Raw genomic sequence first — 26,193 nt, 5'->3', positions numbered from 1 at the left:
TTTTAATAAGGTCAGTATCACACTTCATGTAGCCTGGCCCATAGTCCTATATGTTTTAATAAGGTTAGTATCACACCTCATGTAGCCTAGCCCATAGTCCTATATGTTTTAATAAGGTTAGTATCACACCTCATTAGCCTAGCCCATAGGCCTATATGTTTTAATAAGGTTAGTATCACACCTCATGTAGCCTAGCCCATAGGCCTATATGTTTTAATAAGGTGTGGAGCCTAATAACTTCTTAATATGAAGCACATTAATCCTCTTTACAAGGGGTGTAGAGCCTAACTGGCATACATAAGCAACACGTGACTTTCAATTTTGGGGAATAAATATTTTGCTATAAAAATGCACCTTTATAATAAAATCATTAATTGCATAATGGCATTTGTGGTCACTTTTGACAATGGTGTTTCCCACTAATGGAACATTCACGCTTATATCCTACTACCATGTGCGCACTGCTGTGCTTATAATGTGAAGAAATAGCCTAATAGTTTATCAACATTTTAAGCTTAACGTTCTGATCTGTAGCATCAGCAAATTGCATTAATTTGGGATCTATCACATCCCACAACTGTCCCAGACTATGTTTGGAATATTTATTTCTCGCACAGAATAGAATAAGTCGAACTTTGTACTATGTGGGATAGTAGATTGACATAGGCTACTGCTTTTGCTGTTCGTTAGGCCTACTCATCTTGTTAAATGTGGACAGTTCTTCCAATATCGTCAAAATACACTTCTGAATTGAATAAGGATGCGCAGTTGCAACCCTGATAAGTCTGTCTTAACTTGTAGCCTGTGAGAAAGACCCAATCACGCGATGGAGCACGCAGCCACTGGTACAATGGCCACTGGCATTATCAAGTGCTTGTCAAATTGTGAATGAGTGACTGATGTAGTGTGTACAGCCTGCGCAAAAAAAACAAAGCAGAGCTCATGCTTTTCAAGCGACTTCTTTCCAAATCATCATTAGAGTCGCATCATGCAGCCTAACAATGTATTAAAAAGCTAAACATTTAGCCCAACGTTTGTAGAACAACTAAAGTCACATGAATAACTCTAAATTAAACATATAGGATAACCTGTAGACTACATCATGTTTCTTTAGACCTGTCTAAAATAAATAAAGAATTTATTATGGCTATATTACATGGATTTATTAGACTTTTTAAAATGTAGATATTCTATATGTCTGCATCAGTGGTTATGTGTGGAAGCCCGAAGATGCTAAATGTGTTAATGCTAATTAACGGTCAACTACTGTGACCGCACAGCCCTTACCAGTACAAACAAAATACAAAGATGTACGCACTCACTACTTCCTGTAAGTCGCTCTGGATAAGAGCATCTGCTAAATGACCAAAATGTAAACGTACAGACACAAAGACGACAGATGGACGGACTGACCTCAGTCTGATCTCCCTCACTCCGGACCACTGTCCTCTTCACCACCTTGGAGAAGCCGTCTCCCTCCTCCACGCTGACCATCTCCTGCTGAGATCCCTGCACCGTCACCTCCTCTCTCTCCACACCGTCTGGAGAGAAGTACTTACGGATCACCTTCCGTGTGATCTGGGGGAGAGAGACCAGAGAGAGAGGAATGTAGAGCACTGAGCTGCATGACTAGGCCATATAAGAGAAAACACACTTATTTGCCTGGGGAAATCATTGATAAATAGTAGTTATGTAATAAATAATCATCATTTGGTGGGAGCTTATATTTTTCTTATGTTGTTGAGGTCTACTGTAAATCGGGGAGTGTTCTAGAGGTCAGTGTCTGTGAATGTAGGTGTAAAATGTCCCTTTTACCTTCTTGACTACCATGTTTCCTTGCTCATCCATGTACTGTTCTTCTGTAACTGTCTGGGGAGGGATGTCTGGCAGGTCATCCGCCTGGAGAGAGAACATAGTAAATGCACAGTCAGAGCACAGACTTAACAGACCCGAAACACACACTGGAGTTAAGGCAAGTACACAGAGGTACCGGTTTAAACATTGCAATCTCAAAAAGGGAAATAAACCAACATAGATCAGTCATTTCGAACCATTATCATATACATCACCATATCAACCATTATCATATACATTACCACATCCACCATTATCATATACATTACCATATCAACCATTATCATATACATTACCATATCAACCATTATCATATACATGACCATATTAACCATTATCATATACATTACCACATCAACCATTATCATATACATTACCATATCCACCATTATCATATACATTACCATATCCACCATTATCTAACATCACAAATATTTCATCAATCTGTCACAGAACAAAATTATATGGCAGATGATGGTGCAGTATAAAACAAAGCGGAGACAGAATGAGACAGAAATCTAAACATGAATATATATATACTGTGGGGCAAAAAAGTATTTAGTCAGCCACCAATTGTGCAAGTTCACCCACTTAAAAATATGAGAGAGGCCTGTAATTTTCATCATAGGTACACTTCAACTATGACAGACAAAATTAGAAAGAAAATCCAGAAAATCACATTGTAGGATTTTTAATGAATTTATTTGCAAATTATGGTGGAAAATAAGTATTTGGTCAATAACAAAAGTTTATCTCAATACTTTGTTATATACCCTTTGTTGGCAAGGACAGAGGTCAAACGTTTTCTGTAAGTCTTCACAAGGTTTTCACACACTGTTGCTGGTATTTTGGCCCATTCCTCCATGCAGATCTCCTCTAGAACAGTGATGTTATGGGGCTGTTGCTGGGCAACATGGACTTTCAACTCCCTCCAAAGATTTTCTATGGGGTTGAGATCTGGAGACTGGCTAGGCCACTCCAGGACCTTGAAATGCTTCTTACGAAGCCACTCCTTCGTTGCCCGGACGGTGTGTCTGGGATCATTGTCATGCTGAAAGACCCAGCCACGTTTCATCTTCAATGCCCTTGCTGATGGGAGGAGGTTTTCACTCAAAATCTCACGATACATGGCCCCATTCATTCTTTCCTTTACACGGATCAGTCGTCCTGGTCCCTTTGCAGAAAAACAGCCCCAAAGCATGATGTTTCCACCCCCATGCTTCACAGTAGGTATGGTGTTCTTTGGATGCAACTCAGCATTCTTTGTCCTCCAAACACGACGAGTTGAGTTTTTACCAAAAAGTTATATTTTGGTTTCAACTGATCATATGACATTCTCCCAATCTTCTCCTGGATCATCCAAATGCTCTCTAGCAAACTTCAGATGGGCCTGGACATGTACTGGCTTAAGCAGGGGGACACGTCTGGCACTGCAGGATTTGAGTCCCTGGCGACGTAGTGTGTTACTGATGGTAGGCTTTGTTACTTTGGTCCCAGCTCTCTGCAGGTCATTCACTAGGTCCCCCCGTGTGGTTCTGGGATTTTTGCTCACCGTTCTTGTGATCATTTTGACCCCACGGGGTGAGAGCTTGCCCCAGATCGAGGGAGATTATCAGTGGTCTTGTATGTCTTCCATTTCCTAATAATTGCTCCCACAGTTGATTTCTTCAAACCAAGCTGCTTACCTATTGCAGATTCAGTCTTCCCAGCCTGGTGCAGGTCTACAATTTTGTTTCTGGTGTCCTTTGACAGCTCTTTGGTCTTGGCCATAGTGGAGTTTGGAGTGTGACTGTTTGAGGTTGTGGACAGGTGTCTTTTATACTGATAACAAGTTCAAACAGGTGCCATTAATACAGGTAACGAGTGGAGGACAGAGGAGCCTCTTAAAGAAGAAGTTACAGGTCTGTGAGAGCCAGAAATCTTGCTTGTTTTTAGGTGACCAAATACTTATTTTCCACCATAATTTGCAAATAAATTCATTAAAAATCCTACAATGTGATTTTCTGGATTTTTTTTCTCATTTTGTCTGTCATAGTTGAAGTGTACCTATGATGAAAATTACAGGCCTCTCTCATATTTTTAAGTGGGAGAACTTGCACAATTGGTGGCTGACTAAATACTTTTTTGCCCCACTGTATATCATAGGCATTATCTAAAGTTCAGCACAGCAACAAAATTACCCACAAGCAAAAAGTCAACATCTAAACCCAGCACCACAGCACACTATGGCAGCGCCCACTCCTCTACATGCTCTCCGATGCCCGATACCTGGATGATAACTCTGCGTCGGACCACCCTGGAGGTTAACACCTCTTCCTCTGAGTTATCCGATGACAGCAACCCTAGCTCCTCATTTATCTCCTGAGAGACAGCACACAGCCATTGTGAGCATAATAGATCATTATATCATGGTTACACATTTTGTATAGTTACTGCAGGCACAGTTACTGCAAGAACAGTTACTGCAGGCACAGTTACTGCAAGAACAAAACAACAACAAGCAACAGTGTTCCTTCTTTTCTCTTTCTCGGTTTGACTTTTTACTTTTCTCTCATTGGAATAGCAAAAAGGCATTCAAAAGTAGGCTATCGTAGACCTGATATAACTTTTCAGAAATAAATCAAATATGAGAGAGGTTCTATAAAATGGTGATGGAGATGGAAGATGAAGAGAAGGCCCAGTTGTACAACACCCCTTCAACAAAACCAGCCATGCAAGATATGTAAACGATAATCCAAAGAAATGGTGGTTAAAGTCTAAACAAGTACCTCTGTATGGAATGTTGATGTGGAATATGAAGTATTGACAGTAAAGGTTTGACAATTATTTCACTTTTTTAAATGGAATTTATTAGTATGTACTGTACTGTATGTTCTCTTCACTGTATCAGATACCTTAGCTGAAAATAGGAAAATAATTAGCAAACACAGCAAGCAAACATTCTCAAAGGTAAGTATATTCCTTATTCCTGATTTTGTCCCATGATTACTCCATTGTGTTGGTCAGTGACCAGTGGTTTGACTTACACTGTATTGTCTTGTAAGTATACACACATGCAAACACAGCACTGATAAGCTTTTTGTACTTGTGTTTGAGTGAGTTGATGCCCTCTCTGGACTGTGGGAACACTGCAATCAGCATGAGAAGCTGGGACACAAGCCAGGGCAGGGTGCAGTCGTCATGCTCGACCTCTTACCCGTTCCAGAGAGTACTCATCGTCATCGTACCCTGCCCGCGACCTGGAGGGAAGCTCTTCACATGTGGGTACAGTTTCACTTTCACTTTCTGGTCTGTCATTAATGCCATAATCCCCAAGACTTTCACTACCCGATGAGAAGCGCTTTTGGTCATCCACCCGTAGGAACTGTGCGCTGTATATAGGGCTCCCTTTGAGGAAGCCTGTCTCCGGTGTGCTGCCGAAGGGGGTTGGGGAAGGAGGCTCTTCAATGTGGTAGAGGTCTTCAGGTTCCTCTGGCTCCAGATCCTCTGGCTCTAAGAAGTCTGACAAGTCATCTTTGCAGTCAAAGAACTCCAGGTCTGAGTCTTCTTGGGCGGAATCTGATTGGATATCTGGTCCAAATGCAGAGAGTGATTTCTCAAATTCACAGAGCACTCGCTTAAAGTCTGGGGAGAATTCAAAGGCTTCTGCGGATCCAGGTGTAACAGACTTGGAAGCGGACTCAAGACCTATCAGGGTGGTCGTCGTGACCTGACTCTTATCTGACAGAGAGTCACTGAAGACGGGTGAAACTGGACTCATATCAGTGGGAGACACCTGGCTACACTCAGAGACTCTCAGAGACTGGCGTCCGGAAAACACAGCTTCATAGTCTGGAGGCACCAGGAATTGGCTTGACATCGGCGAAAATAACTCACCCGATTGATTCTGCTCAAATTCCTTGCATGTAAATTCACTCGAGTCAGAGAATTCCTGACGGGCAGAGTCAGGTTTCTTTAGTTTAGGTGTGACTGCTCTATGGGTAGTGAAGGGGTCTTGTTCACTGATCTGCAATGTAGTTGATATAAGAGGTTCGTAGCCTGTGGCTGTCTTCATCTGTTTAGTAGATGCCAGTACTGATACACTGGTTTCTTGACTGAAGGCTGGAACTGCCTTTTGCTCATGTAAAGTACTTTCCATTATCATGGTAGACTTTAATTCACTTTGCATCTTTCCATAACCGGTCTGCAACAGTATTTCCTTGGCAGTTTGAGACGGAGCCTAGAAATAAATGTTGACATCACTTGAACATGGATTACTGAAATGCGCTGTTACAGCATGCACCACCGACATCCCATCAACAAACTGCATAACACTAGTAGAGTACTAGGTCTTGTGATTAATTTTCTTCAACAACATGTTATATTTTAAATCACTGCAAGAACAAATTTCAAAACAAACCATTGGAGAACAAACCATGCAATTCTAAAGGCCAACATGATGTGCCAGATGACGTTACAGTAATGAGATTGTGCTTTTTCACAAATTATTAGTTACATCTCAAAAGAGACAAAATTGTTAGTTACATCAAACACCATCCAAGTCTATTGTGATTGCACAAACATTCTTCAGAATCCAGACATCCATTTCAACCACATAGTGTTATTATCATCCTCCATTAGCTTGGGAGTTATTCCATTATTTCATGGCACGTGCAAGTCAGCTTTATCATGCTCTCTCTCTTACCCTCTGTGGGTCTTCCTTGGTGTTTATTGTATCAGCACTGGGGCACAGGACCTCTACTTCTTCCTCTTTTCCGTCCTGGACCTTCACTGGTCGTTGACTTACTGGGACGTCTTTCTGGACCTTCACTGGTTGTTGACTTACTGGGACGTCTTTCTGGACCTTCACTGGTCGTTGACTTACTGGGACGTCTTTCTGGACCTTCACTGGTCGTTGACTTACTGGGACGTCTTTCTGGACCTTCACTGGTTGTTGACTTACTGGGACGTCTTTCTGGACCTTCACTGGTCGTTGACTTACTGGGACGTCTTTCTGGACCTTCACTGGTCGTTGACTTACTGGGACGTCTTTCTGGATCTTTTTGACGTCTTCCAAACCAATAGTGGCTTGGGGAGTTGGGATGGTTTCAGCATGCTCTGAACCATGCTTTGTCTGTGTCCATTCTGTAGATGAGGTAACCATTTCTGCTACTAGTCCACTGAGCCTTGGTAAGCCTTGATCTGTCGTGCTCATTTGTCCCTGTTCTATTTCAAATTCATTATCGGGGACTGACAACAGAGTGACACCCAAGGACTTTTCTTTGGGTGACAATGGGACACGCTCAGAAGTTAAAACAGTTGTCACATCACTCAACGTACCTGCTTTAAATGTCATTGTTTCTCTACCTGTAATAACTAAACTTAACTCTTCATCTGATTCACCGGATTCAGGAGACGACTGCCTTCGGAGGACATCGGCCCAATAATCTAGAGGTAAGGCTACAAATACAGTGTCTGATGACACTGATTCAGGTGAAGACGTTCTATCACTAAGGGGTTCCATGAAGTACTGAGATAAAATCCTCATAAACTGAGGCACCGGTGAGTCAGGCGATAGCCGCCAATTCCTGCCGACTAATTCTAGGGAATCAGGTGAGGATGGCCTACTCTCTAATGCTGACGGTGATATGGCCATTAGCTCATACTCAGAGCCAGAAGACATTGATTCAGGTGATGATGACCTGTGTTCTATTGTGGCATACTCCATATTACATGAATCCATTCGTGATACACCTGATATTGTATACTGAGGGATCTGTGAGTCTGGAGAAAGCGACCTGTTGTCATTCATCTCATGCATTGATTCAGGTGAAGATGTTCTAACGTCAACCATTGACATGGCTGATTCTAGAGACATGGGTCTGTATTCAGCTGACTCAGGGGATAGCGATCTATCCTTCTCAATTGGTTTCTCTAATAACACAGATTCGGGTGATGATATTCCAACATCCTCCTTTAACACTAATGTTGCAGGTGACATGGGTTGCCAGTCAGGCAAAGACTCAGGTGCATCGTACATAAGATCGTATTCTTCCACCATCATGGTTGTTCCAGGTATAGGTGAACCAGCCATTGATTGCTGGTCTGTTTCTTCACGTGCCAATATTTCTGATGGTAATACGCGCTCAGGAATGAGACTTTTGGCTGACAACTCTGTTTCCCCACAGTTTGATTCTACTGATTCAGGTGACAATTGTGTAGGTTCATTAGCAAAATACTCTGCAGTTGATATCAAGTGTTCCGAATCCGACAACACTGATCCAGTGGAGGATAATTCCCTTATTGATACAGATTTTGGTAACTCCTCCCTATAATCAGGGACAGGACCCTCGGGTGTTAATGGTCTATGTTCATCAACTGATGCCACTGATTCAGGTGAGTCTGGTCTCACCTCATCAAATAAGGACTCAGAAATGAGTGGTGCATATTCAATATCTGAAGCAAATGATTTGGGTGATGATGACCTGTACCCAATGGTTGAAATAGCAGATTCAGGTAACATCTGTCTAAACTGAGGTATGGGGGAGTCAGGAGACAATGCCATGCATTCATCTATAGATGCAATTGATTCAGCTGATAAGCATCTATCCTTAAGAAGAATTGAGGCAACTATGAATAACTCTATTTCAGATTCCGTATCTGAGCATATCGATTCAGGCGATGCTGATCTATTCCATGCCACTAGTGTAGTAGTTTCGTGCTGTGTGTACTTGGGTACTGGGGAGTCTGGTGACAGAGCTTTAAACTCATCTACTGATGCCGTTGAATCGGGACTGTCGGGTCTATCTTCAATCTCAGAAATCAAAAGAGTGTATTCTGTTTCAGATTCTGCTTCATAATCTGCCAATGATTCAGGGGATGAGGACCCATATCCAACCATTGAAACGATAGATTCTTGTAATGCCTGTCTAAACTCAGGCATGGGGGAATCTGTAGACAGACACCTGTACTCATCCACTGATGCTGTAGATTCAGGTGATGATGATCTGCTGTTTGTCAGTTGCATGACTGATTCAGGAGACATGATTCTATACTCTGATAAAGACTCAGGTGATAGGGGTCTTTCCTCTGTATCTGATGCTATTGACTCAGGTGAGTCTGGTCTCTGCCAAAAGGAAAAAGCCTCAGAAAGTATAAATTTGGTTTCTGAAGTCACTGATTCAGGCGATGAGGATCTGTATCCAAGAACAGATTCAGGTATTACCTGTCTAAACGGAGGTACAGGAGAGTCAGGGGACAGTGGTCTATGTTCATGGACAGATCCTAGAGATTCAGGAAAGGACGATCTCGTGTCAATACCCAGAGCTATTGAATATTTTGGGTCTATTTCAACATCTGAATCAGATACTGATTCAGGTGACAATGATCTATGATAGGATTGAGCCGTTTCAAGGGAAAATAGTGAATATTGGGGTATGGGGGAATTTAGAGATAAAGATTGACATGGTTTCAATGACTTTACTGACTCTGCTGAATCTGATCTCAAAACAGTCTTTATCTTAACTGACTCAGTTGCGAGAGGCCTATATTCAGACTCAGAATCAGGTGTGAGTGGTCTTTCCTCAGTAACCTCAGTTGATGAACTTTGACTTTCTCTTTCTGATGTCTGTACATACTCTATGATATTGTCAGCATACTCAAATATACCAGTTTTTGGGGTTTCCCCTACATAATGGGGGTCATGTATTGGAGAGATCAGCTTCCAAAGCTCTGCATCGTACTTAAGTTTGTAAACTGGGACTCGTATGACTGATGGAATGACAAGTATTCCTTCTTCAAATACTGTTATTGGTGACAAAGATGGTTCTTTTGGAGTTTGGGTGAAATCAGGTACTGACAGTCCTTTCTGAGCTTCAGGTTTACTAGATTCAAGAAATAATTGGGCTGTGGACTCGAATGTTATTGGTGGACTTTCTGAGACATCAACATCTGATTTAGTTACCGTTATTGTTGACATAGATGGCGTCAAATCTTGCTCTATTGAAGGTTGTGCTAAATTAGGTACATAAAGTATTTTCTGACACTCAGGTTTAGATGATTCAGGAAAGAATTGAGCTGTGGACTCAAATATTATTGGTGGACTTTCAGGGACTTCTACACCCGATTCAGTTACCGTTATTGGTGACACACAAGGTACCATGTCTTTGTCTTTTGAAAGTGAGCTATTCTCACTGACTGATCCACTCGACTCAGGTGATAAGGGTCTACCTTCAATAGCTACAAATCTTGACTCAAATATCTCAGAAACCTCATCATCTGGTAACGATTCAGGTGATGATGACCTATGGTGAAACTGAACAGCTTCACAGAACAATGGTGAATATTTGGGTACGGGGGAATCTGGTGACAATGACCTATTTTCATTCATTGTTCCAGTAGACGCAGGAGACATTGTTTTAATATCCTCCAACAGCATCAGGGATGAAGATGACATGGGTCTGTACTCTGATAATGACTCCGGTGACAGTGGCTTAGAGTCATACTCCTCAGCTGGAGAATCTATTGATAACGATTTACGTTCAGGTTCCGATGTCACCTCATACTCTATTCTCTGTCCAGCATACTCAAACACACCTGTTTTACTGCAGTAGGTTTCTCCTACATATTGTGGGTCATTTACTTGAGAGATAAGCTTCCAAAGTTCTGCATCATACACAAGTCTGTACTCTGGCACTAGTATTGCTGATGGAAGGACACGTGTCCCTGATTCGGATACTGTTATTGGTGACACAGATGGTGATACAGATGAAGATTGAGCCAAGGCAGGTACTAATAGTCCTTTTTGAGGTTCAGTTTGACTAAATTCAAATAGTGGTGCAGTTGAGGACTCGGTTAATATTGGAGAACTTTCAGCGACATTAATACCTGATTCAGTTACAGTTATTGGCAACACGCATAGTACCATGTCTTGATCTTCTGGAGGTTGAGCCTCGTCACCAGTGGCTGATAGACCTACAAGAGGTTCAGGTTTACTAGATTCCAGAAAGGGTGGAGCTGTGTACTTGAATATGATTGGTGGACTTTCAGGGACATATACACCTGATTCAGTTACAGTTATTGGTGACACGCATAGTACCATGTGTTGGTCTTCTGAAGGTTGAGCTACATCAGGTACTGATAGTCCTTTGTGAGGTTCAAGTTTAGTAGATTCGGGTAGTGCTGGTTTAGGTGCAGTTACAACTTCTGCAGGTTTCGTTGGAGGTGGGTTTGTAGAAGGTAATGCTGACTCAGATAATGGTATTTCAGCAGGAATTTCGGTCTCTGATTCAAATGCTGGATCAATTTTGGCGGACTTTGATTTAATTTCTTTTGCAGGTTTCGTCTTTGCCGGCAATGGATTGAGTTTTCTTTTGCCCTTTTCAGTGGACTGCTGTATATCTGGATGTATATTTTGCATGTCTGTTGAAATAGCAGGTTCTGACATTACAGGGTTAGGTTGAATGGCTTCAAATGATTCTGCTGCCAATTGTAATTTTTCTGGAACAAGTGTCAACGTGGCTTTTGTCTTTTTGGGTTTAGGGGATTCCAATTTGGTCAACGCTGGATACGTGATCTCCTTTTCAAAGTCTAAAGCTTCAGGTGAATCTGATCTATGCGCTACAGCTATAGACTCCAGCGACATTGGAACATATTCAGTGTCTGACAATACTGATTTAGGTGAATCTGATCTATAATCAACAACAGAGTCGGGTAATAAGTGTCGAAACTGAGGTATAGGTGATTCATGTGATAGCGCTCTGTACTCATCTATCGATGCTACTGATTCAGATGATGAAGGTCTATCCTTATAAAGTAATGAAACTAAGGGTGCAGTTTCATAATCTACATCTGAAAATATAGACTGGGATGATGATGATCTACAGAACGTCACTAAAGCAATGGGTTCAGATTGCCAACATTGTGGAATTGGTGAATCTGGAGACAGAAATATATCTTCATCTATTGATCTTGAAGACTCAGGTGAGTCTGGTCTCTGCCAAAAGGCAAAAGCCTCCAATGGTATACATTCAGTTTCTGAAGTCACTGAAGTCACTGAAGTCTCTGATTCAGGTGAGAATGATCTGTATCCCAAAGTAGTGATAACCGATTCAGGTATCACCTGTCTAAACTTAGGTACAGGAGAATCAGGGGATAGGGGTCTATGTTCATTGACTGACCCGGTAGATTCAGGTGACGATACCCTCTTCTGTAAATTCTCTTCAGGAGATAGTGGTCTATCTGATGAAAAATGCCACCTCACTGTTTCCAGAATTACTGATTCAGGAGACGATGCTCTGTCTTCAGCTTCGTAAATTACAGATTCAGGTGAAATAGATCGACAATAACTACTTTCACTACCTGGAGATATCGCTCTGGTAAACTCTCCCTTGTTTGGAACCATAGATGTCAATGGCCTAAACATTTGTCCAGAGGCATAAGCAGGTAATTTTGCAGTTTCCCATTTAATCTCAGGGGATGGTAAAGGAGACAGGGGTCTAAAATTAGGTATGGACGAGTCAGGCAAAAGAAGCCTAAGTTCAGTAACGGATGACAGTGATTCAGGGGATGAGGCTCTACTCTCAGTCAACAGTATGGATGAATCAGGTATAGGTGAGTCAGGTGATTGGAACCCAGACCTATCATCTGAAGTCACTGACTCTGGCGAAGACGATCGATCATGCATTGAAACTACAAATTTAGTAGCATACTCAGACCCTGAGTCAGGGGATGAAGACTTTTTTTCGGTTTTGGAGGCTGTAGATTCTGGCACCAAAGGCATGAATGACTCTGATAAGAATGTAACAAAGGCTTCCTCCTGACTTGAAGGCTTATGTTGAGTGATAGGTAAGGTTATCGCAAAACTGTACTCTACCTCCGGTATAACAGATTTGGCTGATCTGGAGTCAGCCACTGGAGGATCTAACACCTCTCTTGGGGGCTCAGCAGTTGATTCATGTGACATCTGGATTAATGCAGTGCTGACAATGGATTTTACTTTGACCGAATCTGAAATGAGAGTGGTTCTAGACACATCAGATGATGTTTGCACTATTGTCTGGGATTCCTTACCCACCTCAAAGGTGATAGACTCTGGGGTCAAGGGACTGATATCTACAGGTCTGACGTAAAGCTCAGCCTGGTCTACATCAATCAAAGGCATGGAGGTAGGGGAATCCTCTGCATAAACCGGGCTGGCTCTGTAAGTACCCGCTACTTCATCCAATTCCATTGGTGTTTTCCTGGATCCTTTACTAGTTGACTTCACTACATACCCAAACAGGACTTTGTAAAGTCTGTGTGACACCTCGTCAATATGATCCTTTGAGAATATCTTATGTGTCTCTTTGGGTCGTACCACCTCAGAAGACTGAGGCAGCTGAGTAGACTGTGGTACATTTATAGGCTTGGCTGTAATACTGATGTTCTCTGTGACCCGTTCCGTTGTCATAGTGACAGAGGTGGTGGAGAGGTAAGTGTAGTCCTCTGAGGTTTGCTTTAGCTCCACAGACAGCTCACTGAAGTCTGGCTCGGCCTGGTCACATTCAGTCAGACTGTCCTCGAAGTCGGTCATGGACAACGGACGGCTCCCACAGACACGCCTACGACTTCTTGTGGGCGACTGTTGGTGACTCGTTGGTGACAACACCCATTTGTTGTCGCTTTCAGCCTGGGGGGGCTGAGTTGACCCCTCACCCCACTCTGCACCTCCCTGTGCCCCATCCTCAGAATGCTTGACAGATAGAGAGGGCGAGGGGGGAGGGGTGGGCCCTTTGTAGACAGGATCTAGGACGTGAGAGGTGAGCTGGTAGGGGGAGGTGCGGTACAAGGTGAAGAAGGGACTTACTTGTTTGAAAGTGCCCATATGTAGTGACTCGGCCTTCTCCGGTCCAGTATCTGATGTACCGCCCACAGAACTGAGGAACAAAACAATAACAAGGTCAAACATCTAATCCCCTTTGAAGTCTCCCAAGTCCCTCTTTCTGTTGGTCCCTCTTTCTGTCTGTTCCTCTTTCTGTCGGACTCTCTCTATCTCTCTCCATCACAGAGAGAGATAGATTTTAACAACGCAAATCAATATCTTAATTAACTGTTTGTTTCTACAACCATACAACATGTATGTACCAGCAAACCCTCCAAAACAATATAAGACCTCTTAACCAATTTCTCTTTCGCTCAGTACTTCCCTGTTATACTGTCCCACTGACTTACTGTGTCGAATCCATCTCTTTCTGCAGCTTCTCCTTCTGGACGTGTCTCAGGAGGCCTGTTACTGATTCGTCTGTCTCCACCCGCCCTGAAGTCTCGTGATGTGACGAAATGCTGGAGGAGAGGTCCTCCTCTGACACCACGAGGGGCCCCTGCCTGGACCCTGGCCCACTGGGGGTGCTGTCTGTACGCCTGCCTGGCCGCGGACTGTCTATGTCCTCTTGGAGGGCAGAGAAACCTGGACAGGCATAAATATGAACATCGTTATTAACCTGTGATCTTTCTGACATAGTTTAAAAAAAATGGTGTTTCACAAAATGACATGAGGTTTACTGTCTCATGACAGTCAACATAGAACATTCCCATTCCGCTTGTTAATACACTGTACTGTACCTTCACTGTGATCCAGTGCAATGGTCCTCTCAATCTCTGCATAGGTGTGTGATGTGTCCTCCTGGGTGGACTTGACCATCTTGGTTTCGATGAGGTGGACAATGTCCATTCTGTTGATTTTGGTTAGTCTTTTGATCAGTGATGTTTCTGTGGGAAAACAATATGACAAAATGGTCATAGTAAAGCCATTGGGAAATACAACCCAGCCAAGCTGCAATGCTTCTTGACACAATGCCCACTTAACCTGGAAACCAGTTGCACCAATGTGTTGAAGGAAACACCGTACACCTGGCAACCGTGTCAGCGTGCATTGCGCCTGGCCCGCCACGAGTTGCTGATGTGCGATGGGGCAGGAACATGCCTGCCGGCCAAGCCCTCCCCTGACCCGGACGACGCTGGGCCAATTGTGTGCCGCACTATGGGTCTCCCAGTCGCGGCCGGCTGTGACAGAGCCTGGACTCGAACCAGGATCTCTCGTGGCACAGCTAGCACTGTGATGCCTTAGACCACTGCACCACTTGGGAGGCCCCTATGACGAATATTCTAAATGTCACTGAATATTCTGAATACAATAAAGAGCGGATAGATCAAGGTACCTGTGATATTTTTACCCTCCCTGTCAGTCCAGAGCTTCAGCAGGGCGTGGCTTTGGTCCTGTAGTGAATTGGGGTTCTCAAGCCTTATTAGATTGACTTTCTCCTCACTGAACTCCAGTTCTCGAGCCAGCTCTGGAAAACACACCCGAAAATAGACAGATATTATGATGTGATTTAAAAAAGGATTGATGGAAATCCAATACTGGAAACATCTGGCAGATCAGATAACATATATATTTTTTGAGAATAGCAACCAGACATTTATAGGACAATTTTCAGTGTTAAATACGCAATGTTAATTTGAACATTCTTCAAAATCACTGGGAAGTGATTATCGTTTCTGACACCAAGTACCGATATGCCTGGTCTTTCACTCACCCGTCCAACTGAAGCCCAGGTGGTCGGCTATTATTTCCAACCGTTCCTCCTTCCTCTCGGCTTCATCCTGGGAATCTACTGTAAATGCCACCACAACAGCAGGAGAGCCGTGAGAGGATTGGCCGCACAAGGATGGACAGGCAAAGTCACATTCACGTTAGAAAGAAAACACTATCTTCAACTGAGCACATGAGGAAAACGTCTTCACTGGCTTTATTGTGCTCGGTGGTGCAATAAGGTTAACTATTTGAAGGTATGTGTGGATAATTAACAGTAACTGAAATGGACATGTGTATAGCTTGGTGTATAGCTTCTTATTACACTATGATGTTGGTTCATAGATTAGCAATACCATAAAAGTGATCCCCGTGCAATTTTCAGGACTGTAAACTAATTTAAAAAAAAACAAATGGCATTGAAATAAATTGCAGAAGTTCACCAGCAACAACATTGTAACAGCTCAGGAAAAATGATTGTGGTTTCTTCTCTCATTTTATATAATTCAGCTTTACTCCTACAGCCTAATTTGGTTAATAAAATATATTTGATACTAAATCTGACTATGACAAATTATGTCAGTGACATCAAAATAAAACTGATCCTTCAATCCTTCAATTATTTAAATGATTGAATTGATTCCCTGCCTAAGTCAATCTGGAGATAAAAAAAAAGAGAAAAAAGAAAAGAGACACAGCCACAAACACAAGACACAGCTCAAACACCACAGAAGCAACCACAAAGAGTCTTTAGTTACACGTCACCTTAGCTACAAGACACAGAGAAGCGGCACCGTTTACGGCTAGCACGCTAGCAACGCACAATAGAGAGAGAGAGAGAGAGAACGAGCCCCTTAAGGAGGGGGGGTACCTTGACTTCTGATTGTATCGTCGGGAATCCGTTGCATCTGCGTGTCAACAGGGTCATCCCACAGGGGTCTAATGGGATAGACATCTCCGGAAGCAGGGAACTGTATTTCGGGAAAAGTCTCACTCTCTATGACAGAAGGGTCTATGCCGCTGCTCTCATCATTCGAGACAGCAGCCTCCTGCTCTTTGTTTTTCTCGTCCTGAGGAAATCTCTCAACTAGCTTTGTAACTTTGTCGCTAATCTTATTGACAAACTCTATAGACTTCTTGCGCGGCTCGCTTTTATCTTTGGCGGGGGTGGAAGTGTGAGATGTCTGACCAAGCTTGCCTCTAACTGGCAGCTTAGATTGGAAACCAAAGCCCGACTTTGGCTTGGTGGAGTAGTCATCGCTCATGGGACGACCCAGGTCCTTTTTAGATGATGACTTGTCTGCCTCACAGAAGCTCTTGGCTTTGGAAGACGACGTCTTGGTTTTGGGTACAGCAGAGGGACCTGTATCTGTCTCAGACTTTCTCCTCAAGTCCTTTTTTACTGGGACCTTGAGCTTTGCGTCCTGGGATGACTCAGTACGTTTAACTGATGGCTCAGGCTTGACAGGGCTAGCCTTGCCCTTGACAGGTATTCTCGATTTGGACTCTAAAGCGGGAGTCTCTTTTTTAGGACTAGCTGAAGAGGGGGATGCAGGGGATGTAAAGGAGGAAGCAGTTCTAATCTGACTTTGGGGGCCAGCCTTGGCTGGGGTTTTAGTTGGGATCTTTGGAACTTTTTCAGTAGAAGTTGGGGTTTTGGTCTTTTCTGTGGTTTGTGGGAGTTCTATGACTGAATGCTGCTCCTCTGGAGAGGAGTCAGAGGACTCTTGGTCCTGTTCTGGGTACACTGATCGAGTGACAGTGGTTACTGCTGTCTCAACATCTGTTATCATTGGATCGAGGGAACTAGTTTCTACCTCTAGGGGGGTCTCCTCTACAATTATGTCTGGTTTCACCTCTACAGTTTCAGGAGACACTGGTGATACTGGGTCTTTGTCTTTCTTAGTGGTCTTAGCTGAGGCAGAAAGACCCATTCTAGGGATTCTAGACTTAGAAGCATCTGATTTTGAGGGGGAGGCTGCTGCAGCTTCACTACCTTTCTGATCGTCCTCTGTCGAGGCACGGTGTGTGGGATCTGAAGCATCTTTCGCCTGTTCCTCGTCTTCCTCCACTTTTATTTGCAGAGTCAGGTTGAGTCCGATTTCACTTTCTGTTTGGACTCCTCTATCTCCTGGCTCATCTTTGACCTCTTCAGCTAGCGCCTCCTCTAGAGGCTGCTCGCCTATCTGGAAGAAGGCAAAGCCCTCGTCCTCATAGCTCCGTTTGGTCATGTCAATAGCTCCGCTCCGAGTCATCTCAAAGAGCTTCCCCTCTTGGAAGAGGAATGGATTGGGCTCGCTGGTTGGCGTGCTTTCCTCCGTGGGGCTCCTTCCTGGGGTGGTGTCTGGGGTTGCCCCCTGGGACTGCCGGTCTACAATCAGACCCAAGATCTTCTGTTCTTCCTCTTTGACGCGGGCCGCAAAAGCATCATCGTCTTCGCGCATGGCACTCCAAGGGTCTGCCTCTGCTCTGGCGGTTACGCCCTTTGACTCGGTTCTGGGAGGTTCCTCTTCCTCATCGTCTTCCTCTGTGTCATCATAGATGCAGATCTCGGGTTTGAATGTTTCCCTCAATTGTCCAATGACAGCAGTGGAGGACGTTTCTACCTCAGGAGCTCCTGAGTGCCTCCTGTGATCTCCTTTCACTTCGTCAGTTATATTACTCTCTATTTGACAGGGAGCTTTTACAGCAGCTGTCTGCAGACTGCCTGCATCTGCTTCTTTCCCTCCCCCATCATCCTCCTGGCTTTCCCTTGATTTCCTCAAACTTTCCTCCTTCTGCTCATCGGTTATGTTTGCAGCCCCCTCAGAGCTAGAAGACACGGTAACCGTTTTAGCTAAACTGTCTTCCGTGTCATCCATGTCTTTGCGTGACTGAACTGATTGTGGGACATGCTGCTCTGAGACAGATTGAGGTCCCTCCACTGCTACCATTGTAGCTGTGCTCTTGGCTTCTGTGTGGTGGATTCCTTCATGCACACCTGCTGGAAAAGGAGAGGGAGGTTGTACTTTAATAAGGGATTCAAAAGAAAGAGCTAACTCTGAGGTCTCCTTGGCCCTATTGAGCCCACTCTCATTTGCGGACTCTAGTTCAACTGTTTTGAAGCTATCATCCCCTGCTTCATCACCTGCCAAGGCAATGATATATTTTCTAGAGTTCTTTTTGGCTCTGGTGTACTGGTCCAATTCCTCAAATGTTTTTTTTGGGGCTGACATTTTAAACATCTCATCCTCTGGGATGAATTTCCTCTGTGCTTCTGCCTCATCATCCTCTTCCTTTGAGTATTCGGGGATGAAAGCTGGTATGGACACCACAGATAGGTACATGTGGTCATGGGTTTTGGAGTTTACCTCATAACTTACCTCTTCAGAACTAGGGGTTTCGGGGGAGAGGGGACTCTTACCAGAACTTTCCATCTGGGACGAAGTCTGCTCGATACTGTCATCATCGTTGGCACTAGCCTCCTGGTCCCTGCGTAGCCTACTACGCAACACGTCTGGGGGGAAGTCTGAGGCTTTGGTGGGTTCTGGGTGTCTAGAGGACCCACTGGGCTGATCTAGAATGGGAGGGAACGTTTTCTGCTCTACAGGGCTGCTTTCTAAGGAGTCACAACAGGGGGATTCCTTTGTTGGGCTGGGCTCGATGGAGTCTGGGGTCCTATGGGAGGAGTCGTCTTCCATGAGGGGACTATCCTCGTCTAGAGAGTCTCTGTGGCTTATGGTCAAAGATTCGTCGGCTAAGGGACTGAGGGTATCTGGGTCTTTTAAAGGCAATTCTAAGCTTCCTTGATGCTGGGTAGAGGAACTAGAAGCAAGGGTCATAGCTACAGCTGATGCTAGCTTGTCAACAGGGCTCTCCTCATCCCTAAGGAAGCTCTCTAAAGTCTCTGAAACTCTCTTTGTAAGCTTTCTCGTTTTAGATGGCTTAGACTCGCCCGTCTGAAAATATATGGACTCACTCGTGGTGCGGTCGTCTGCAGCCTCACTGGGAGAGACAGGAAGGGTCATTTCCGTTGATGGCTGGTCATCAGTGGTCCCCACACCGGAGTCTCCAGACTTGTCCTTGGTTTTATTGTCACCTTTGACAGCTATAGTAGCAGCTGTTGAGTTTTTAGTGGACTGGTCAGTATTTTTTGGAGAGAGGGAGAGACTGTCAGGGCTTGTTCCAGGGGTGGCTAAGCCCTCGTGTTTGAGGCTATCCTCTGAGCTAAGGTGAGGAGGACTACCATCACCCAGGCTGGCACTGGGAGAGTCTGCCACGCTCTCATGTTTCAAACTATCAGAGCTATCATAGAGGGAAATATTCAGAAACTCTACGGTTTCAGTTAGGTCTGACTGGGCAGCAGGACTACCCTCTACAGAGGTCTGCTTAAACTGTTGGTACTCTGGATTGTCCTCAAGCTCTGCTTTAATTTCAGCACCAAAGTCTTTGGAGTGCTTTCTGTGTGGGCTAATTTGCTCATCTTTGGCTCTGTGGTGCTCGCCAGGAATGGCGTCCAGTGATACTTCCCGTTCGTAACGGATTGTGGTGGCTTTGATAGTGGATTTGGACTGTTTGGGCTGTAATTCTGATTCTGTTGTTTCATGCACTGTAGAGGTGTGGGTTTTGAGCTCGAAAAGTCCAGACTTTCTCTTTGAGGGGTCCTGCCCCTTTTGGAAGGATCGCATGAGCTCCCTTACTGACATAGTCTCCTGCAGCTTCTCAGACTCAGTTTTGGGGGACTTAGGGTAGCCCTGTTTAGCGGTGTCCTGTTTTGCAGGGCTCTGTTTCAATTTAAGGGTGGTTTCTTCGGTCCCTTGAGGGATTTTGCTCTCCACTGCAACCTTTGAGGGTTTGGTGCTAGTTGGCTTTTGACCCTTCTGCTCTGCCTCCACTTTCTGCTGAAGGGCTTTGACTTTGTCTTTTATGGACCCAATGGGGGTCTCCTCAACTACTGGGGACACAGGTGACACTGGTTTACGGTCTGTGGGTGCACTTAGGAGAGCATCCCCATAGGTAGATTCCTCCGCCTGTTCCTGGTCTTTTCCTTTCCTCCTGACTGGCTTTTTGAGTTCAACAGCAGGAGTTTTGATTGTAGCTGTTGTTGTTATTGTCGTTGTGGTTCTTTTCACGCCTTTGCGCAGGACGACCTCTGTGAATTTCTCTTGGACCACATCCTCCTGAGCTGCTGCATTGGAGCCCTCAGGTACATCCAGGAGATATTCTTTGAGTTCACCAGTCAGGTGTGTGTTCATGCCAGACACGTCTTTGATGGCTTTAGGTCTGGGAATCCCTCTGTTTACTCGGACTTCATGTAGAATAGGTTCCTGGGGTTCTAAGGAAGACATCTTTTTGGCCTCCTCTATCTCACAGTCTGAGAGGAAGATCCACTCTTCATTCATTCCGGCTGCTATTGCTGCCCCCTCTGCTACCTCACCCTCCAATGTTCCACTCCTGAGTATCTTGCCCACTTTCTCCAAATCCTCTTTGACCTTCTCCATGATTTCAAACGGCTCGCCCTGAACCTCCTCAGCCCCTTTCTCCAGACCGCTCCCTTCCAGAGAACTGGATTTGTCAGTGGTATCCGTGGTTAGGATAGCAGTCATTTTGATCAGGTCTTGTTTCAGCTCAGACACATCGGAGAGAAGGTCCGGATCTCTTTTCTGGACTGTCGTCGACGTAATGTCTTCGTCATCTTCCATTTTGGCAAGAGGACAATTAAGGTGCAAAAAAAATTGAAATTGAAATGAAAAAGAGACAGACATTGGAGAATGTGGTCAGGACAGGAACAGGAATAGTTCAAACTTTCAGGATTCAAAGGGTAAAGCAGGGTCACAGTGACATCTACAGAATGTATCAAAGGAAGGGGCTTTTGATCCACTGGGGTTCTTTGGCGGCAAATACTGCAGCAAAGCAAAAAGCCAGCTAAATCATAAAGATGGGAAGGAAATGAGCAGGAAATAACTTGCTTATACACATATTCTGCACATTCACGCTCACAACACGAAAGCGCAAACATATCTAAAATAAGTACTCGATCAAACAAACGATGAGCAACAACAGACACCCACAAATCAACAAAAGATAAGGAAACAGGGAAACAAACAAAGGGATAACAACATATAGGTAGACAGACATCTCAAGATTGTCTACAGAGAGAAAGAGAAAAACATGTTTTAAAAAACAAATTTAAAAATGCTATTTTGTCCTCAGAGAAGAAAGCCAGTGATAGCTGGAATGTTGCTAAGACTGTCTGCGAGTGGTCTGAGTGAGGAAGGGCAAACGGAAAACTAGCTGCCTTGGCAGAGAGGTTTTTATGTTTTATTTATTTATTGGTCTGTTAACTCATTTACCGCCTGGTGATGTCACTAGGCAGGCCAAAACTCCATCCCACAAAAACAGGTGGAAATTTCAGGCGTTTTTTTTCAAACAGCTCTTACACTAAAATGGCATGATCATCATTTCCACAATTCCACAATATTATTCCAACTTCACAGTGTGGAAATATATATGTAAAACACAAGGAAATCACGATTTTTAACTGCACTGGGCCTTTAAGGAAATGTATGTTCTAAAACAGGATTGTTTTAAGGGAAGGGCATGTGGTCCTTTTAGAGGACTATATCCATTCCTTATACTAACTTAAACTAACTTAAACTAACTTGCACTAACGTATACAAACTTTCTCAAACATAACTGAAGAGAAAATTGAAAATCATAATGAGAGTAGCAACAGTGTATTAAAACAAATTCAAATAGAGATTGAAAAGTAATTCAAAGATCAAAGTTAAAGCAAACCAAAGAGTCAATATAACTCTCACACTTGACACACACCCAGACACAGGAACACACACATACACACTCATGTAAAGCCAAGTTATTTCCATGCAAAGCAAAGGGGAAAGTTGACATGCAGCCTCTGGTGAAGAGTGAGTGGAGCAAATTGAAAGTGATTCATTTAATCAATGAAATAAAACTAGCAAACACTTGCAAATCTACATTTTACATTTGTCAAAGAGTGGTTAATTTAGGTATTCACATTCAATAGTGTGGTGAGTTGTAGTCTACTGTTTTCTCAGACTATGACTACAAAAGGTGAATCTAATGCATCTATTCCATATTATGAATGACATGTGTATGCAAATTGCCACATGCGTCATGCACACACTGTTCAACGTAATGAAGTTGAATTGAACAAATAACATTGTGTACATTACATTGTCTATCCGTTTATGTAAGATCTGTATGTGCTGTATGTTTTGAAGGTAAGTGCACACAGAAATGTATTCTATTAAATGTATATTGCATAAATGTGTAGATATCCAGCTATGCTGAGGCACATGACCATGATTAGTGATCAATTAGTCAATCAATTAATCAATTAGAGGCAAAGGGAAAATATGATCCATATATAGGTAGGGAATGAAGGATGGGATCTGGAGGGCTGGGAAAGCTAGACGACAGTTTGCTTTGCCATTAGTGTACTAGAATTACTATGGGGGTACTATTCTGTTGTCACATAAACATCACCAAGTTATGAATTACAGTTTGTTTGAACTCTCTCTCTCCATGTGTCCCAAATTCAAAATGGCAGAGAGGAGGGAGTCAGCATGAAGACACTGGTGCAGCGGTGTGTGACATGAGAAATGGATGAAGTTCATGCCCGATGAAGTTGTTGGCATAACCTTGGCTGAGGTGCGGTGGAGTGAAAGGTTGTGTTGTTTTGTTTTTGTGACAAAGACAAAACATGTAGAACTTAAAGGACTTTGAAAAAGTATTGCATTGTGCTACAGCTTTTGCAAACAAGGGTCATATGAAGCTCAACGTTTATGCATTAGATCTGGTAAACCATTCTGTACTGTTCTCTACAAAGGTCAGCTAGCATAACATCATTAGCCATGTCTAAATCTATGGCATGGTTCTAATGCACTTATCAAAGAAATGTTCTAGTCATAATGTTTTAGTAATGCAGCCATATTATAACAGTTCAAAGTTAAACGGCATGTCTATAAAAGTTTTAGTATAGCTGAGAAAAAAAAACATGTTAATTAAAGGAGTTATCAAAGAATGGTATAATACTTACATTTCTCGAGCGTCCTGCTGATCTGTATAGAGGAATACAGAAATTGCACTATGAATATAATTTAAATCATTGTGTAAGAAAAATCTAGGCAAGATTTTGTACACATTTGCTACACGAAGGAAATAAGTAGTATAATTGGACATTGAACTGCTACTAATATCTAAAGACGGATGCTCTAATACAAAACAAGCACAATAATTGATCAGTAATAACATGGAACACGGAGAGCCATATACTAAATATATATATATATATATATATAAATACATGGCCCTTTCTAATACCTAATTTAAGAGCTAAATGTCAGACAAAGAAGTGGACGTCTAGTGACAAGCTTCTAGCCTGAAAAGAGCATGTAAAGAACATTACAAAATGAACACTAGTCAGCGGGGGAGAAATGGGGAGAGAGGCACAATGTTACCTCTTCCTCAGCCTCTTGGTCTGAATCAGATTCCTTTGGGGTGCAAGAAGCAGAAAGAAAGAAAGAAAGATAGGTAGATAGATAGATAGTTAGATAGTTAGACAGATAGACAGAGAAAAAAGAGAGTGGGCAAAGCTATAGTGACGTCTTTGAAGGTAGGTGGCCAATCAATGTTGTTTTTTTGGCAGGGTGGTTCAGGGTAAACATAACATATCAGTATTAAAGGAGAATGGATTCATGCTACACTATAGGACAACTACCAGTACTTACATATAGTACTGCTGGTTGCTTGTAGTTAGTTAATAAATCACAGTTACCACTAAAACCGCTGAAACAGTCATTTTGACCCCCTTTCGTCCTTGACTTTCCTAAATAAGTCTATATAACACACTGTTGTTGTTAGAATCTTATTATCACAAACAAAACTGGAGTTAGAACCAGTTTAAGGATGGCATGTCATTAAATTGAATGGTTTGCCCCCCTTCTTCCAACAGTTGAAAGTGCAGTGCCCACATGATAATCCCCCCGACAATTGCCTCAACATAACGTGACGTGTGTACAACACCCGTTGAATATGACCTGTGTCAGTAAACGTCTGCAAAAAAGCATAATGAAATTGTTGCCAGCAGGGTTGGTTAGGCTGTTTTCATGTTATCCAGAGGTAAACAAGTCAATGGCCAGAGCATCAAGTGTACACTCTGAAACGAGATGGGCGGGGCAAAAACTTAAGAGGGTGGGGACGATGCTGAATGGGTGTAGACAAAGAAGAGCTCCTCACTAGATACCAAAACATTCAAAGGCCATTTTCTCAAAAGTGAGTTTACAAGTTGATCAACTTTCAAAGCAGAAGTACTTTCCCATTGTTCCTCAAATGCAGTGTATGATATACGATTTTGTAGCTCTGAGTCTCTACTTTTATCCAATGTAAAAAACACTATTTCAAATTTTGGTACATAAAACCGAATCCAGGTGGTGAGACACATGTATCCATTCTAATTATAGGCCTAAAATGGTATGTACCTTATATCAGTTCCCCAAATCAAAGCAGTCTTATCAGTCTACCCTGGCCTACTTGGAGTAGGCGGCACAGTGAGAGCGTGCGTAATTGTACATGCTGAACGGCTTTCAATCTCTTGGAAAATAACCACACGAGGCAGCAGGCACGAGTGTCTGAGAATGTGTTGATGAGGCTTGTGGAACATTATGTTGGCAGGGGGAGCAATGTCACCATGGACAATTTATTCACTTCACTTCACTTGTCATTGGCGAACAAGTTGCTTGCAAAGAAAGCAAGTCTGGCCGGCACCATGAACAAAGTGAGTCCGGAGCCCCGTCCCTTTGCTCAAAATAAGGCACCTGCACAGCAGTTGTATTCCACAATGGTGCAGAAGAATGACAAAACAACAACACTGTCATGACTTCCGCCGAAGTCGGCTCCTCTCCTTGTTCGGGCGGCGCTCGGTGGTCGACGTCACCGGCTTTCTAGCCATCGCCGATCCATTTTTCATGTATCCATTTGTTTTGTCTTGTTCCCTGCACACCTGGTAAAGTGTGCGCCTGTTCACAAATCTCTGCTCTCCTGCACCTGACTTTGCTACCAGTACGCACACACCTGACAAGGACACAATCAGGAGAAAACAGGATACTATTACGCACTACAACCAAACAAAGGTACGTCAAAGTGTGTCAAGCAAGTGAAAGTTACAACAATTGTGTCAACTGTTAGGACAAGGGACAACAGCTAAATTAAATCCAATGTATGCCATTGTGTGAAGATGCACACAATCAGAAGCTTACAATAATAGACTATTTTTGACTGCTGTCATATCGACATACAGTATATTCATTATAATGCTATTACTGCTTTGGGCCGAGTTTCACTGTTTATCAAGGCTACTTGGCTCTTATAATGATGTTTAGGCTACTGAAGTTTTCATCATTTGACTGTGCTTCTTGGTGGTTGGGTATTTTAGTTTATTTTGTCGATATAAACAAAAGCACTCCATGAATAAAATTGAACATGTTTGTGTTTCTGTGTTTCTACATACAGAAACATAAACTAATGACGATGAAATTTGTGTTATTTAAAATCAAATACAAGTCGTATTCTAATGTCAACCAAGGCTTTCGTAAAAACAACCAAATGATTATTGTTGCTATAGGTATATATTAAATATATTAATTACACTGTTAGAATGTTAGCTTGAAGGGGGTCCCTCCAGGCCCAGCGGTACTAGTGTTAAAAGGTGTAGTAATGATTTTAATCATACAGACAGACAGAATAACAGATTTGGTCACAGGTTATGA

At 43.1% G+C, this 26,193-nt stretch overlaps 1 protein-coding gene across 10 annotated transcripts in view; it reads right to left on the bottom strand.

Annotated features, from left to right (window-relative positions):
- The window catches only part of LOC110500727 (ankyrin 2b, neuronal), a 155,324-nt gene that overhangs the window by 11,164 nt on the left and 117,967 nt on the right, over positions 1-26,193 (bottom strand). For 9 of the 10 annotated variants that reach the window (XM_036958185.1, XM_036958193.1, XM_036958184.1 and 6 more), the window contains 10 exons: positions 23,887-23,919; positions 23,466-23,487; positions 16,275-21,077; positions 15,408-15,485; positions 15,030-15,161; positions 14,434-14,580; positions 14,044-14,278; positions 13,679-13,748; positions 1,816-1,899; positions 1,414-1,578 (listed from right to left, as the gene is read on the bottom strand). In XM_036958185.1, coding sequence (XP_036814080.1) covers positions 1,414-1,578; positions 1,816-1,899; positions 13,679-13,748; positions 14,044-14,278; positions 14,434-14,580; positions 15,030-15,161; positions 15,408-15,485; positions 16,275-21,077; positions 23,466-23,487; positions 23,887-23,919 — 5,769 coding nt within the window. The remainder of the gene's footprint in view (positions 1-1,413; positions 1,579-1,815; positions 1,900-13,678; positions 13,749-14,043; positions 14,279-14,433; positions 14,581-15,029; positions 15,162-15,407; positions 15,486-16,274; positions 21,078-23,465; positions 23,488-23,886; positions 23,920-26,193) is intronic. The other variant, XM_036958191.1, reaches the window with a different exon arrangement.

This window comes from Oncorhynchus mykiss, chromosome 21 (genome assembly GCF_013265735.2).
Source record: "Oncorhynchus mykiss isolate Arlee chromosome 21, USDA_OmykA_1.1, whole genome shotgun sequence".
NCBI classification, from domain to species: Eukaryota; Metazoa; Chordata; class Actinopteri; order Salmoniformes; family Salmonidae; genus Oncorhynchus; species Oncorhynchus mykiss.
The sequence above is the reverse complement of the archived record's forward strand: the minus strand, read 5'-3'. Positions and strand labels throughout refer to the sequence as shown.